The sequence below is a fragment of the Podarcis liolepis genome (genome assembly GCF_965112155.1).
Source record: "Podarcis liolepis genome assembly, chromosome: 4".
Taxonomy (NCBI): Eukaryota; Metazoa; Chordata; class Lepidosauria; order Squamata; family Lacertidae; genus Podarcis; species Podarcis liolepis.
This window is the reverse complement of record NC_139558.1, coordinates 34,158,925-34,173,729: the sequence shown is the minus strand read 5'-3', so window position 1 is coordinate 34,173,729 and position 14,805 is coordinate 34,158,925. Positions and strand designations below refer to the sequence as shown.

The window sequence follows — 14,805 nt, the reverse complement described above, 5'->3', positions numbered from 1 at the left end:
GGTGGTTTCTGCACATACTGTAGAGGGAAGTGAGGGGGCAAATGGGGCTTGCCAACATGGGAAGGTGGCTTCTAAGAAAAGAAAAAATCAGATCTTAAACTTCTGCTGCCTTGCAGAATATATTCAGGAAAAGAAAGGGCTAGGGAGTAAACCCTACCCAAATCCAGAACGGGTGGTGCCTTGTATGCCTCTTTCCAGCAATTCCTGCAGCTAAGCTGGTGCCAACAACTTTACTCAGTGCTATTTTTCCAGAAAAAGGGGTGCTGGAACTCAACATGAACACCTTCCGTGTTCTCTTATAATGGCAATGGTGCCCACCTGAGAGGTGCCGGAACAGAGTTCTGCCTGAAAAAGAGCCCTGATTTTACTGCATATGTTGTGGATTTAAAATCTTTGCTGGGGTTCCCGCACCAAAGAGTACTCTCCCCCAACCAGGATCTTGTCATACAGGAATTCTCCTTTCATACCTATTTTTCCCTTGAACCATCAAAAATGTCCTATACTGTTCTTCTGATCTACGCTCCAGGCAGCTCATGGTGCTAACTCTGAGTTATTGTTTGAATGTCAGAATTACTGCATGCAGGTGCCTAACCTAGGTGTGTCTGGGAGCCTGTTGTCATCCACAAATCACTTCCTGAGTCTTTATCTGCATACGTTGGCCTGATTCAATACAAATTAATTCCAGTTGCACAGCACCTCATTAACAAAATAAACTTGAGTGTTTTCAAACAAAAACAAATGGCTAAAAAGTAAAATGCATTACAGCTCATTCCTCACACCTGGGTGACTTTCAGCACACCAGATCTATTCCTTGAATCAGGGATCTGTGAATCTAGGGATGCAAACTGCTTGTTAAGGCAAATCATTTTCTGCCTGCTACCTGTTTAGAGGGTTTTGTTTATCCTGGCTTGCAGCCCAGAAGTTGGACCTGACGGTCTTTTAGCCTTTTCCATCTCATATGATTCTACAAGGCTGTTCCTGATTTGTTCATCCATGCTTAATAATGGGTTCTGAGCTCCTCTGCCCAAGCCACTTCAAATGGGCCCTGTGTTAATTCAGTTATCTGAGAAGGACTTGTGGATCAATTTGCAAAGCTGCTACAGGAGTTTTCTGTCTGGCTAGATGGGCTGCTTTTTGCTAAAATTATTGCACAATGGATCTTTCCCTTCCTCTGTTCCCTCTGACTGCCAGGGGCTGGGCAGAGAAGGAGGAGTGGTGGTGACTGCCTCCCCATCCTGACCCTTCCTGGCAGAAGGAAGAAGAGAAAAACAGTGTAGATTTACAACAGTGGTTTGCAGGAGGTCACAGCTCAGAGGCAGATGAGGGGAAAGCTGGGAAATAATGGGAGAAGAGGAGCAGAGACAGAGCAGCAGCTGGCTGACAAGTTATCACTAGAAAGCATTCCAGACCCACCATCTCCCAGAACCTGGCGAGCCTTAAAAATAGGAGAGCAAAGTGGTCGAAGACAGAGGCCACTTAGTGGCACCCATAGAGGAGATGATGAGGATGACAAATGAGCAAGTAGAAGAGAAGGGGGAATGGAGATTCACTTGGGACAACACCATTATCCAAGAGGCTGGGTTCTATAGCCTCTCTCTGTAAAGTTTGAAATAAAAAAGGACTATAAGAAACTTTTCCTTCTCTTTATACATGCCTGGGCAACCAGCCGGGAGCTGCTGACAGCACCCTGACACTGACCCCCTGTTCGTTCACACACACACACACACACACACACACAGAGAGAGAGAGAGAGAGAGAGAGAGAGAGAGAGAGAGAGAGAGGAAAACTTTCTCCAGAGGATTGAAAGGAAGCTACCAAATACTATGTCTTATGAGGTTGCATTGGGAGGGAGAAACTAACCAAAACTGAGTAGGAGGAATTCGCCTTTCAGTACATTATATGAATAATACTTTAAAAAGGGAGGAGGATTCTTAGCCTGGCCACTTTTCTGTTGGAAGGAAAATGCAGCTGGATTTGGAATGCATTTCTGATATGGGTTGGGGGCCCAGCTCTTATTTGTTGACAAATGTGCTTTTAACTTCCAAGAAGTTGCAGTGAAGAGGGCCTACTCCAATGCTTCTCGTGTATCCTTGAAAAATCACCCTGTAGGTCACTGTGTTCTGCAGATGAGTTTCTCCTGAAAGCCCTCAAAATATGAGAAGCCCACTCCACAATATTTCAGAGCAGGGATTTCAGTACGACTACCCCTTTTGTGTGGAACAGCACCCCTATCGAGATAAGACAGGTCTCCACTATCTGGCTTTGAATTTTTCGGTTCATCCCCCTTTTCTATCAGAATGAAAAGGTCTCAGTCTTTGGTGTTCATTTTGGGGTTTTTTGTTTTTTAAAAAAAAAAACATCTTGGGGGAGGAAGTTGTACTGTTTATAAAACTATTTTTAGCTGGTTTTATTATACGTCAGTAAATTGTCTTGAGACAAATATAAAAGGAGATTCATAAATTAATGTGATGATGACGAATCTCCCCCCTGCAGCCTGCTGTGGCAGATACACTGTCCCTGTCCCTAAGTTTTCAGATGGTACCCTCTGCTGATGAAAGGCATCCCTCAGCCGAAGAAGGATGAAGACTATTTTCCATGTTCTACCCTGAACCCCAGTCCACTGAAAATCTACTCTGGAGGATTGGGGATTCTTCCTGGCAGAGTTTCAGGGGTGGCAGAGGGCTGCAGTTGGAGCAGGAATTTCCCAACTATCCCACCTGCTCAGTTCCACTAACATACGCCTTCTGTCAGTGGGGTGGACTGTCATGTGACAAAGGTATTTGAGAGCAGAAGCAGTAAAGGAAGCAGTAAAGGAGTCTAGAAATGTTGTGAAATGCTGAAAAGCTGCAGAATCATTTAGCATGCTGAATCACTGTGACTCATCTTGGGGATGACTCATTCTCCGTATAAGTATTGTATCTGCTTGCAGGTAGACTCAGTGCCTCACTCAGTGTCTGTGTGTGTCTCTGTGTCTCAGTCTCAGTGCGTGGTGGAGCCTGTGCTCAATGGAAACTCTGTGTATGCTCTGAAGCTAGCTTACTCTTCTGTTCACTATGCTGTTATTTGCAAACAAGTTTATTTTAACTCAGTAAAGCTTTTATTCTTTTACTGAAGAAGACTCTGCATTATTAATTTACGCTGCGCATCAGGGACATCCAATGGATGCCACCCTCTCTTCTTAGATGTCATGGTTATACCTACATATAGATGTATCTTCTGTGAATCCTAATCCCTTTTAAGATCCATCTAAATTAATGCATGTTATCACATCGGTGATAGTGAATTGCAGAAGTTAACTAATTATACAATCTGTCTTGTCCTTAAACTACTACCTATCAACTTCCTTATGTACCCAAATTCTAGTATTATGACAGAGGGATTAAAATGTCTCAGCTATTCACTCACTCCATAGTTTTATAGATCTCCATAGTATCAGTCATCTTGTTTCCCAAACTAAAAAGCACTCGGACATCTTAACTTTTCATGCAAGGGAAGATGGTCTAGCCTTGTGATCATTTCAGTTGACCTTTTCTGTATCTTCCCCAGCTTTCCAACAGTTTTTGAGATAGGGAAGCCAAAGTGTACTATTAAAAAGTCTAAATGCACCCATTTTATAAAATGTGTATATTTTTATTATGTTGCAAACAGCACAATCTTATTATGCATGTCTACTCAAAGGTTAGTCTCGCTGAGTTCAATGATGCACTACTATATATAATTATAGCCTTACCATTTTATTTTCGTACTATTTACTGATTGCCCAGTGTCTCATATACAATCCAATTTCTGCTACAGGTTGTAGTCAGCCTGAACCAAAACACATTGGTCTCTATGTACGCCTCTGATCATGCACATTGGTTACTAAAACAAAAAGAAAATACGGACACAGCCATAGGATATATCCATTACAGAAAATTAAAGGGAAAGAAAGCACTCACTTCCAATGTCTGGCCGCAGCTTTTTATCATATTCTCTCAGCAACTTGTTTAACAACAGTGTCACGTCAGTGTCATGCGTTTTTGGAGACATTACCCATTTTTGGTTTGTCGTGAAATCTTCAAAGTCATCCTCTTCAACCTTTCTTGAGCTGCAATTCAAAACAAAAACCATAGGACAATGTCACATGAGGAAGGGCAGTGCAATGCCTCTATTTCCTCCATAATTCAGTCATTTCATGGGGGAGCATTCAGAGTTATTTGTTTTTCCCATTAAAAGAGGGGGGGGGGAATCAAAGGATGTGCTAACTGCCACAGATGAAAGTCTAAGTAGGACACTCTAATGGAAAATAATTGAATAGTCTTCTATCATTACTTCTCACTAGATCGTGAATCTAGGTACAAATGCCACTTTTTTTTCTATATCAGTGTGATGCGCTATTTTGTGTAGTTTTTAACTTGCGGTAGCAGCCTAAGGTGGTGGAAGAACACCCTGCAGAACTTCACATCTGGCTTCTTTAACACACGCTTCTTCATCTCTTGCCCAGGAAGAAAGTGAAGGAGGAAGGATTAATAAAAAAATTCCTTCCAGTAGCACCTTAAAGACCAACTAAGTTAGTTCTTGGTATGAGCTTTCGTGTGCATGCACACTTCTTCAGATACACTGAAACAGAAGTTGCCAGATCCTTCTATATAGTGAGAAGGTGGGGAGGGGTATTACTCAGAAGGGTGGTGGGAATGGGTGATTGGCAGACTGGGTGATTGGCAGAGGAATGGGTGACTGGCAGAATGGGTGATTGGCAGAGGAAGGATTAGTTATTTTAATATTTCCTGATCGTGTCACCTTGTTAAAAAGTCATTATATATTCTCAGCATTTTGGAGTTCAGGTATTTAATGTAGCATGTTTGAAAATAAGATAAAAGTATCCTGGACGCATTGGCTTGGATCCTAAGATAAGTTAACTGAAGGAGCCTCATGGAAGGAATGTTTCCAGTCACCCAAGTCTTCTTGCAGCCACACAGGCCCTCTCTGATTTCTTGGGTGGGGGTCCTCCTGGGCAACATGGAATGGGGTAGAGGGCATGAACTTCCCCACCATGAACCTCGTTAAGTTAACTCATATTAGGATCCACATCTGAACTGGAGCGCTTCCCCCTGCTGCTCCAGCAGCCCCTCATCCCACATCCCACATTATTCTGGAGTTTTCCCTCTGCCACTGCCCCCAATACTCCAGAGAGTGATTTTTGGGGTCAGAATCAGCACTAGGTGAATACAGTGGTACAGACTCTGCTAACCCAGAAATAGTACCTCTGGTTAAGAACTTTGCTTCAGGCTGAGAATAGAAATCCTGTGGCGGTGGTGGGAAGCCCCATTAGCTAAAGTGGTACCTCAGGTTAAGAACAGTTTCAGGTTAAAAATGGACCTCCAGAATGAATTAAATTCTTAACCCAAGGTACCACTGTAGTCTGACTACATATAACACAATTTCTTGTGTTCTTTACTGAAAGCATGGTGAATCTTGTTTCCATTTGAGGCATATTAAAATTATACATTTTAAAGGAGAAATAGATGAATGTATTCCCAGGGACCAACTTAAATGTACAGTGGTGCCTCGCAAGACGAAATTAATTCATTCCACGAGTTTTTTCGTCCAGTGAATTTTTCGTCTTGCAAAGCACGGTGTCGGAAAAGTTTTGGAAAAGCTTCAAAAATCACCAAAAACGTCAAAAAAGGCTACCACACCGCGTTCTATGAGTTGCTCCTCGAAGTCAAGTCGCAACTGTATTAACAGTGTTAAGAAAAAGGAAACAAACTTGCAAAAAACGCAAGACGTTTTCGTCTTGCGAAGCAAGCCCATAGGGAAATTCGTCTTGTGAAGCAGCTCAAAAACCGCAAAACCCTTTCATCTAGCGAGTTTTTCGTCTTGCGAGGCATTCGTCTTGCGGGGCACCACTGTATAGTGTATACCCCTCATAATAGTAGTACTAGTAATAATAATAATAATAATAATAATAATAATAATAATAATAATAATAATAATTGTACCCCATCTATCTGACTGGGTTCCCCCAGCCACTCTGGACGGCTTCAAGAATATACAGAAGCACCATTAAACATTAAAAACTTCCCTATATGGAGTTGTCTTCAGATGTCTTCTAAAGGTTGTATTGTTACTTATCTCATTGGCATCTGATGGGAGGGCCATTCCACAGGGTGGGGGCCACCACTGAGAAGGCTCTCTGCCTGGTTCCCTGTAACCTCACAGTGAGGGGGTGGAAAGCCATGCTTTGCATGTGTGGTTTCTCTCCTCTGTGCCCATGTCACTTTGCATGATAGGGCAGCCAGTGGTGGCCATTAGGTCTGGTACGGTAGAAGACATGGAGTCCCACAGGAAGCAAAGCCAGATCTGGGTGCTGGAAGCTTGCTCTGCTCACGATGTAAACTGAGATGGATCTTGGTGGATAAACCTGTGGTGGGTCCAGTAAAGTGGATGCCATTTCTGAGTCCCTGTTTAGGTGTTTGCTTGAAAGTCCCAGAACTCCCTCCTGTCTGGGGGCTGGAGGAGTTAAGAGGAGGAGGTTGGTTGCAGCAATTACCAGGTAGTTTGGGATGTGATTGGCCTATTTCTCAAGGCAGTTGTGGGAGAAGCAGGCTTTCCTAGCCCTCCTCTTTCTTTACATACACAATGTTACAAAATTTTGATTTTGCTCATTTCCTTTCCTTCCAGTTTGTTCACCTCTCCCTCTCTCTCTTTGTAATTCTCCTGGGGTGTTGGGTTATGGTAGATTTCCATATTTGTTAACCTGCTCATTACGTCAGGGAGTTTGCTGCAGCATCCTTTCATTTATATGATGCACCAGCAAGCAATTGGACATGAGTACAGCCTAAGTTAAATTACAGTTTAATACGTCTGGGATATTTGAACTATTTTTTTTAATATAAAAAAACAAAAAATGTGGAAGGAAGCTGTGTTTCACTGCTCATGGCACTTATTTCTAAGCCTTATTGTACTTTCTCCCTCCCTCCCTCCCTCCCTCTCTCTCTCCGGTGATGACACTCATGATTTGTCAAGGTACATTAAATGAATTATTTTCTTTCGGAGGTGAGTTATTAAAGGCTACAAGGCAAATTCCATCTGTATTCAGCTGCAGCCAGTGCAACTCCATTGCATGCAGAGTAGTTCTGGGTTGAGTTGCACCTTGAGTACATATCAACTGCTGGATTCCTGCTTTCTTTTGGACAGGTTTCTCCACAGTGAAATCACAACCCAACCTGAGTCCCATTATGCTCCTAGAAGTGGATTTAGGGCAGTGTGACTGATTCCACCACACTGGGCGCCGAGCCTAGGGGGTGCTGTGGGTGTCACAGCTATGACATGGTGAATTTAAAGAGCAATGAGAGGGGTTGTTGAAGAGGAATTAACTTGATTTGGAGCAGGAGCTGATGGAAAAATTAATAGAGGGTAAACGAATGAAAGAAGAACTGAACTGGGGTGATTTGTTGTGGGGTGCAAATTAATCAAACAATTTATTTGCAGTGATTTGGATGAGGAAATGGTCGTCCTGCCTTCTGTGGCATCTAAATTATAAAAATCTGCATCTATACACATACGTCTTCATATGAAAATTGGTTTCTATGGGACCAAGCCTCAAATCTTTTATGTTCCTACTGGTGCCCCTGAGGAACTGATCGCAAACTAACAATGAATATGTTTGCTGCCAAATAATACTTTGAAGTGGGGGGGGGGGGAGAAAGTGAAGCTTGGCTATATCTACATTCATGTCAAACATTTCAAGTTTTTAAAATGGCTATGTACAGTAACCAGATTACATGTGGGTGGGTGAGACTAGAATATGAATTAACTCAGCATGCATATATGTTATTGGTGAGCAGGGAGATTTCATTTCGTAACTTTTTTTCCTGTAAAAAGGAGAAGTGTCTGATTGTATTGGCGTTATTTTCATAGCAAATTGAGTGGCTTGAAAGAAATTGCCCAATGGGAAATGTAAGGACAGGTGTTTGATTTGAAATCTCAAAGCATTTCTTATGCAGACTGCACGATGGCCCTGTACTGAGAATGGTGATTCTTCTATAGCTTCCCCAGAGTCCTTATTTCAAGGAACAAAAACCTTGCACAGCTCATCTGATCTCATCTGATCCATATGAGTTGTCTTCATATGGGCTTCCAGGAAGCAGGATGTTTGACTGGACTCAGCAGGGCACTAAGGTTATGAATGAGTTAGGGCCTGGGTTTTTTATTTATTTTTAAAAATCCAAGCTGACATCAGTTGTGCAGGGTGTGTGATCTGGTAGAATTTAGACCCAGAGAGATTTTGCAGGATCCAACTAAGGGTGGAGTGAGGAGATGGAAAAGAGACTGGAGGGGAAGAATCCTGAATTGTTTGTGTGCTTCCACTTCTGAGCTAGAGTACCAAATCAAGTGGGGTGGGGTGTGTTGTAGATCTCTATCATTATTCTTAGCAACAGTCTCAGCCTCTTGTTTACAAAGTAACAGAAGGTAAGTGCTATACCGCAGCTGACTTGGGATATCCTTAATCAGAATTTTATGTGTGTGTTTTCTTTAATTAAACCAGTTGCATGGGGTTTCCAATCTGATTAAGAAAGTGGTGCTGTGAGGTGGGGTGTTTAACCCTTTCCCACCTGCTGATCTGAATCACCCTTCTGAAGCTGCTATTTGCCCAGTCAAGTCAAATGTAGCAATATGGTGTCTGTATGATTTCCTCTTGATGGGCAAATGGTATGGGAGTATGACTGAACACCTCTTCCCTCAGGACGAATTTCCCCAGTCCCAGTCCCACATGACTGCTGCTTTGAAGGAAAAGAAAAGAAAAACAAAAAAGCATGTGTCTAATTTAGTTGAGCCTGAAGCAATACACAACTATGATCAAGTTAATTTAGGTGGCAAGTTCCTTATGTCAGGGAGTTTATTGCTTAAAAAAAAGAAGAATACAGAATGGCAGAGAAGACACACTTTGCATGCAAATGGTTCAATCCCTGGGAGCTTCAGTTTAGTAGGGATGGGGGACCCTGTAGCCCTTCAGAAGCTGCTGGACTTCAAGACGCATTAGTTGCAGCCAGCATGGCCAAAGGTCAGGGGTGATGGAAATTGGAGTCTAGCAACATATGAAGGTCATGGGTTCCCCATCCCCAAATTAAACGGATGAGTGAAATGCCCATCTCTGCCCAAAGCTCTAGAAGAGCTGCAACCAGTTGAAATAGATAGTCCTGTGGTAAGATGGACCAACAGTCTGTCTCAAGAGAGCTTCATGTGTTCCTTTGGCAACTGTATGGAATGCACAGAACCATTTGTACGGGGCTGATCAGACAACATCCACCATGCCACCATGGTCGCTTGCCTGGTGCGACCATTGCAGATGGGTTGTTTCCTTTCTGTGCAATAATATTGAATTAAAGTGGAGCAATATTCACTCATCAAGCTAGCACATCTGCTGCAGGACACAATAGGGTTTCCATCTCCCCAGTGGCTCTTGGGTCTTGCTAAGAAGGAGAGAGCCCTAGCTCAGTAGGCAATGGTGCATGTAGAAGGTCCTATTGTCAAGTAGGATAGGAAAAGTCCCTACCTGAAACCCCCCAGAGTCACTGCCTATCAGTGAGGGCAATAGTGAGTCAAGATGGGGCCAATGATCTGACTCAGTATAAGGCAGCTTCGGAGGTTCCTAAATCAAAGCTAGGAAGCTCTGAGAGCAAGTCAACATTGTAAGCATCCCAGGAGACATTGTACACTGTGGAAGGATCTGGGACTAAGTAACTGCTCCAGACACGGATCTTTGGCTGAAGCTTTTTCAGATGCACCACCCTCTAATTTCTCCCCTAAAAGGGAACATCACCAGCATTTCCCCCAACCCCAAAGGAATTCAATAAGGCCAGGGTGATTTTATCACTGCATATTAGAGGATGGGAAGGGTTAGAAAGGGTGAAATGACAGAATAAAATGTGTACAGTTGTCACCTGATTAAAGCAATTTTAGTCAGTGATGTGAAATAAAGAAATCTGCAGTGTGTGTGTGTGTGTGTGTGTGTGTGTGTGTGTGTGAGAGAGAGAGAGAGAGAGAGAGAGAGAGAGAGACTGGATGAGCATCTTCAATACAACAAATAACATCATAACCTTTCATTGACAAGAGCCAGCAATAATCACTTCCTCATTAGTCTTTGAGTGGGTAGGGGCTCTCTGGCCCCCCAGATCTTTTGGGACTCTTAAGTTTCCTTGGCCCCAGGCACAATGGCCAATGGTCAGTGATGATGGGAACTGCAATGCAACGCCAGCTGAAGGTCCCCAGGTCCCCCTCCCCTTTAAGGTGCCTTCTTCCTGTAATGGATCAAGAGGCCTCCATCTTTGGACGTTGTTCTCTTGGAGGAGGCATCCCCTCCTGGATGGCAGTGAAGGGGGAAGCTGGAGCTTGCCATTTGCAGTATCTGTAAACACTAGATCAAACTTTTTAAAAAAGTGTTGTCCAGTTATTCTGGGATGCCTTTCTAGATGAATGAAAAGGCTTTTCACCTCATTTTGTATTGAGAGGTTGCAGGCATCCCTGACCATGTATATTTGGGGACAGTTTAGAGGGGGGACAGAACTTCTCCACCGTTATAGGTGTGTGGATGCCACAGGAATGATGAAACCATAGATTCATGCTGTAAAGTTACTGGTAAGAGAAAGCAGAAGGTGTATTGTGGGTTTCCCCAATAACGTGGTGCAACTGCAAAGGAGTTAAATTTGATTGACATCCTGCCCGTTAGCTGAAGTTTAGCAGAATTATTTCTGCGAGGAGAGGGATGGCAAAGAAGCGGCAAAAGGGATCCCAATAAAAGCACCCCGAACAGGGCGAGCAGATCGCTCTCTGAATGACCGTGCCGGCATTTTCCAGAACGTATTGTGACACGATCATTACCGAGGCATTATCGTAACCCGGTATAATATGATTATCAAAGGAAACCATCTCTCTGGATAATCCCGGACAAGATATTTAGGCAATCGCTTTGATCCGTCTAACGAAATGAGCCTCGCAAGACATTCCCCAGATCAGCTGCGGAGAACAAAAGCGGGCTAATCAGGCTAATTGCCTTGGTCAATTTCCCCCTGTCTTGGTCCTCGACTCGCATGTTTAAAGATCAGCCGTCGTTCGTCCCCAAATCTTGACCCGGGTGAGTGAACGTCAAACCTTGGATCTCACCGCGGCGCCACCCAAATCTCTCGCAAGTGGATCTTCTTTTAAAATAAGAGGGTGCCACTTAAGACACAAACCACCTGGGGAATCTCGTCCCCCGCGGACAGAGCCTGCTTTGGGCTGTCAGAAGCCTGGCTTTGCGAGGAAGGCTCGCTTTAGATTCCCCTACAAAGTGCAGAGCAAACTTCTTCCTTTTTTTTCTTCAACGAGTGGGGGCGAACGAAGGGGCTTGGGACTGAGAGGGACTCCAGAGGACGACCACCAGCGATTTCTGGAGCCTTGGAAAGGGGGAAGAGGATGCGTGGATGGAAGGAGCAGCATCTGGGCTTACAAAGTGACAGTGTGTGCCTATGAGTTGCTCGCAGCTGGTCCATTTCACGGCGCCTCTTCCCAGCTGGGGAGAAAATCACGGCTGTGGAGGAGAGCGACCCACCCCCTATCCCCCCAAAATTGTTGTCATCATAACGTTATTTTGGGCAGCTGGAGATGGTTGTTTTTTCGGACACGGACATTCGAAGAAAGAGGGAGGGGGAGAGACAGAGAGAGAGAGAGAGAAGCAGGCTAGGAGAAGCGCGCCAGATGAAACTTACCAGGCTTGGAAAACGGACAGGAGGAAGAAGCCCACCAGAAGCTTAGCGGACATGATCCGAGCAGCGCAGCCAAGCGAGGGGAGAAAGTGCAGCAGACCCAGAGGAGGAGGAGGAGGAAGAGGTTGCAGGAGATGTTCAGGCAAAGGGGAGGAGGAGGTATCTGAGGTGAGGGAGAGCAAACCACGGATATTCTCTTCGTTTCCCCTCTGTTGGCTGTTCCTTATTCCCAGTTCCGCGCGCTGCAAGGCATATCCCGTTTTTCCTCCACGTCTCCCATAAGGCAACCCCCACGACCCCCCAAGTGCAAAGCGAGCTTTCCCTCGATCCCAGAGGGACTCCGGATCCGAGGAAGGTCTGACAGGTGGTCCGAGGTGCTCCACAGCCCTCTTCCTTACCCCCTTCCCCTCCCCCACTTCCCCCCCAATTGTCTAAGCTGGTCAAGCAAGCTGCTGGTCCACGGGAGGGTCGCGTCAGCCAGCCATGCCCCTCGGCTGGTGGAGACACGTCCGAGGAGGAAGAGAAGAAGCGCCTGCAGAAAGCACATCAGGCGTTGGGCAGGAGGAAAGCTCCGATCCCCGACGTGGGACGCTTCCTCCGGACCTGGATCACCGAGGCTGCGTGGGGTCCCTCACCATCTGAGAAGCGCCCGGTGGGTCTCCCCACTCCCTCCCTCCCCGGACGGCCAAGAGGTCCCTGGCTTGTTCCCGGGCAGCTGGAGCCACTAGGAGCTTAGACGGTGCCTCTCCATCCTTGAGGGTCAAGGTGCTCCAGAAGAAATGGAAGGGGGGCAGTTGGAGGAGCGGGGTGGGGGGGGTCTAGTTTCTCCCCAGCTTGACTAGGCGACGGCAACAGCAGCGGCAGCAACAGCAGCACCTCCCGGCGCCGCCCGCGCCTCGCGAGGAGGCTGCTGTGTTTGGCTGACTCCTCGCCAGGCGACCCACGCTGACAGTTATTGAGGAGCGAGTCGAGCGGAGCCTCGTCAACATTGCCTCGGATGTCCTTGCGAGAGCGGGGAGGTCCCTGCCAGCTGCAGGGATGGCCAGGCGAGCGCGAAAGAGGGCGGTCACATCCCCACCCCCCAACCCACCGCAGCTTTTGGCAAGACTTGGCAGCCAGGGATGGGCGACGAGGAGGAGGAGGAGGCGGAGGAGGAGGACCCTGAATCAGAATCTGGTGGGCCAAGCAGGATCCTCTCTGGGTCTGGAGACGAGTAAACACGAGCGCCGCTGCTGCCATCCGCCCACTGCTTGATCCGAAATAGAACTCGCGAGCGCAGGAATATCCAGGCAGGGAATGAGGTGGGCTAGTAGCTCGCGCTCAGGAAGGTTTGCGCAGGTTTCTAGTCCTCATGAAAGCAGGTATATCGAAAGGGAACGGGCATTTCCCTCTCCCCCGCCCATTTAAAAAACAACAAACCCGCAGGAATAACGTATTCTTTGCTCCCCGAGGAAGGGAAGAGGAAAAGTTGATCCAATTCCCCTTGGCTACAAACAGTGGCACCGCGCCCCCAAGTCACAATACGAAGAGAATGCCAATAGCTGAAACGCTTCTCTGGAGCAACTGTGCTGAGCTTGCTGTTGCGGTGGACTTTGAGAGGGCTAACCCCGTCCTCCACAGCCTTGGAGAAATCATTTAGGTTCCTTTGGCTGAAAGAGATTGATAGCCACCGACTCCAAAGAGATTCTAAAAGCACCGCCAACCTGTTCACCTGTGTTGCTCTTGTAACGTCTGAACCCTGCTATCAGGGTAAGTAAGAAAAGGACCCTGGTCTCCTTAAAGCTACTCAGCTATATTATAAGGACGGTACACCAATGGAACCTACAGTTAACTCACATGGAAATCAGCATATATTCCTACCTTTTTTATTGCATCCATATCTCATCCTTTTCTCCAAGGAGTTTGAGGCTGCATACATGGCTTTCTCCTTCCTCATATCATCCCCACCACAACCCTGTGAGGAATGTTAGGCTGAGAGGCAGTGACGGGCCCAAGGTCACCCAGGGAGCTTCTTGGCCAAGCAGGGATCTGAACCCTGGTCTCGCAGGTCTTGGTCTGACACTCAGACAACTAGGCCACAATGGCTTTAATTATTTGTCGATAACTTGTCTCAGTGAATTCCATGGGATTTAACCTATACTTGTAAGGCCTAGTGACCATACAGGGTGATGAGGTTCTACCATGCAGAAGTGGTAGAGCAAACAATGTCACTTCAGAGTCTGCAGACTGAACTTTGTTTGGGACCCTCCCTTGTGTTATAATCCCACGCAAATAGAAATCTACCACACTAGAGACAACGATTCAGTTCTTTGCCTGCTGTGTGCTAGGTTTCTATTTGCAAGGAGGTGGGTTTTTTTAATGTAGGAAAAGCTTTCCAGAATGTGAGGACATTTTCAGAGGCTCAGCCTTCCACCTCTTCCTGGTTCATTTGTAGATCTGAATAGCTTTAGTTGAGTCAGGACAATCTAAGCACTTTAAAGGTTCACATTACTGAGACGTACTCTGCCTCCTCATTTTAAAATGGTTTTGTCTGCTGTTGTCATAAACCATCAAAAATACACGAAAAGGGGGAAATGCTATTTTTATAAAAGGGTATTTGCCCCCCCCCAAAAAAATGGTTGGATTCCTGGGGAAAATAAAGTGTTTATCATTCTATTTCATTCATATTGCAGTTACTAGATCAGAGAGAAATGTGAGTTGCAAGGGGGGAAAGTACAGTACAGTGTTAAAACTAAGGAGATAAAAAGCCCTATCATTTAAATACTAACAAACAGATAAAAAGTTATGTGCACATGTTAAATGGGATATAATGGAATAAAAACACAACACACCATAAGTTTATTCGGAGCAACTCACAATCGTAAATCAGAGTTTTAGAGTTCTGCAAAACACTTCATTAGGCTCCATTTTTAAAAAGAAAACAATTCCCCCAACAGGAATATGTGGTGTCAGAGCGCTGGGGGTGGAATGTTCAGGATGCTCATAAGACCACAGATTTCTCCAGGCTGTACAGAGACCAATAAAGCCACACATGAACACACCCCTCTCTTAGGGGATATAAAAGCTTTCTCAAAGAAAG

The 14,805-nt window shown here is 45.5% G+C and overlaps 1 protein-coding gene across 2 annotated transcripts in view; it reads right to left on the bottom strand.

The window, feature by feature from the left end:
• GABRG3 (gamma-aminobutyric acid type A receptor subunit gamma3) overlaps positions 1 to 13,507 on the bottom strand; it is a 317,527-nt gene extending 304,020 nt beyond the window's left edge. Inside the window, exons 1-2 of one of the 2 annotated variants that reach the window (XM_083501730.1) lie at positions 11,730 to 13,507; positions 3,939 to 4,087 (exon numbers count right to left, since the gene is read on the bottom strand). In XM_083501730.1, the coding sequence (XP_083357856.1) occupies positions 3,939 to 4,087; positions 11,730 to 11,782 (202 nt within the window). In that variant the 5' untranslated portion in view covers positions 11,783 to 13,507. The remainder of the gene's footprint in view (positions 1 to 3,938; positions 4,088 to 11,729) is intronic. The other variant, XM_083501729.1, reaches the window with a different exon arrangement.
• Positions 13,508 to 14,805: the final 1,298 nt, after the last annotated feature.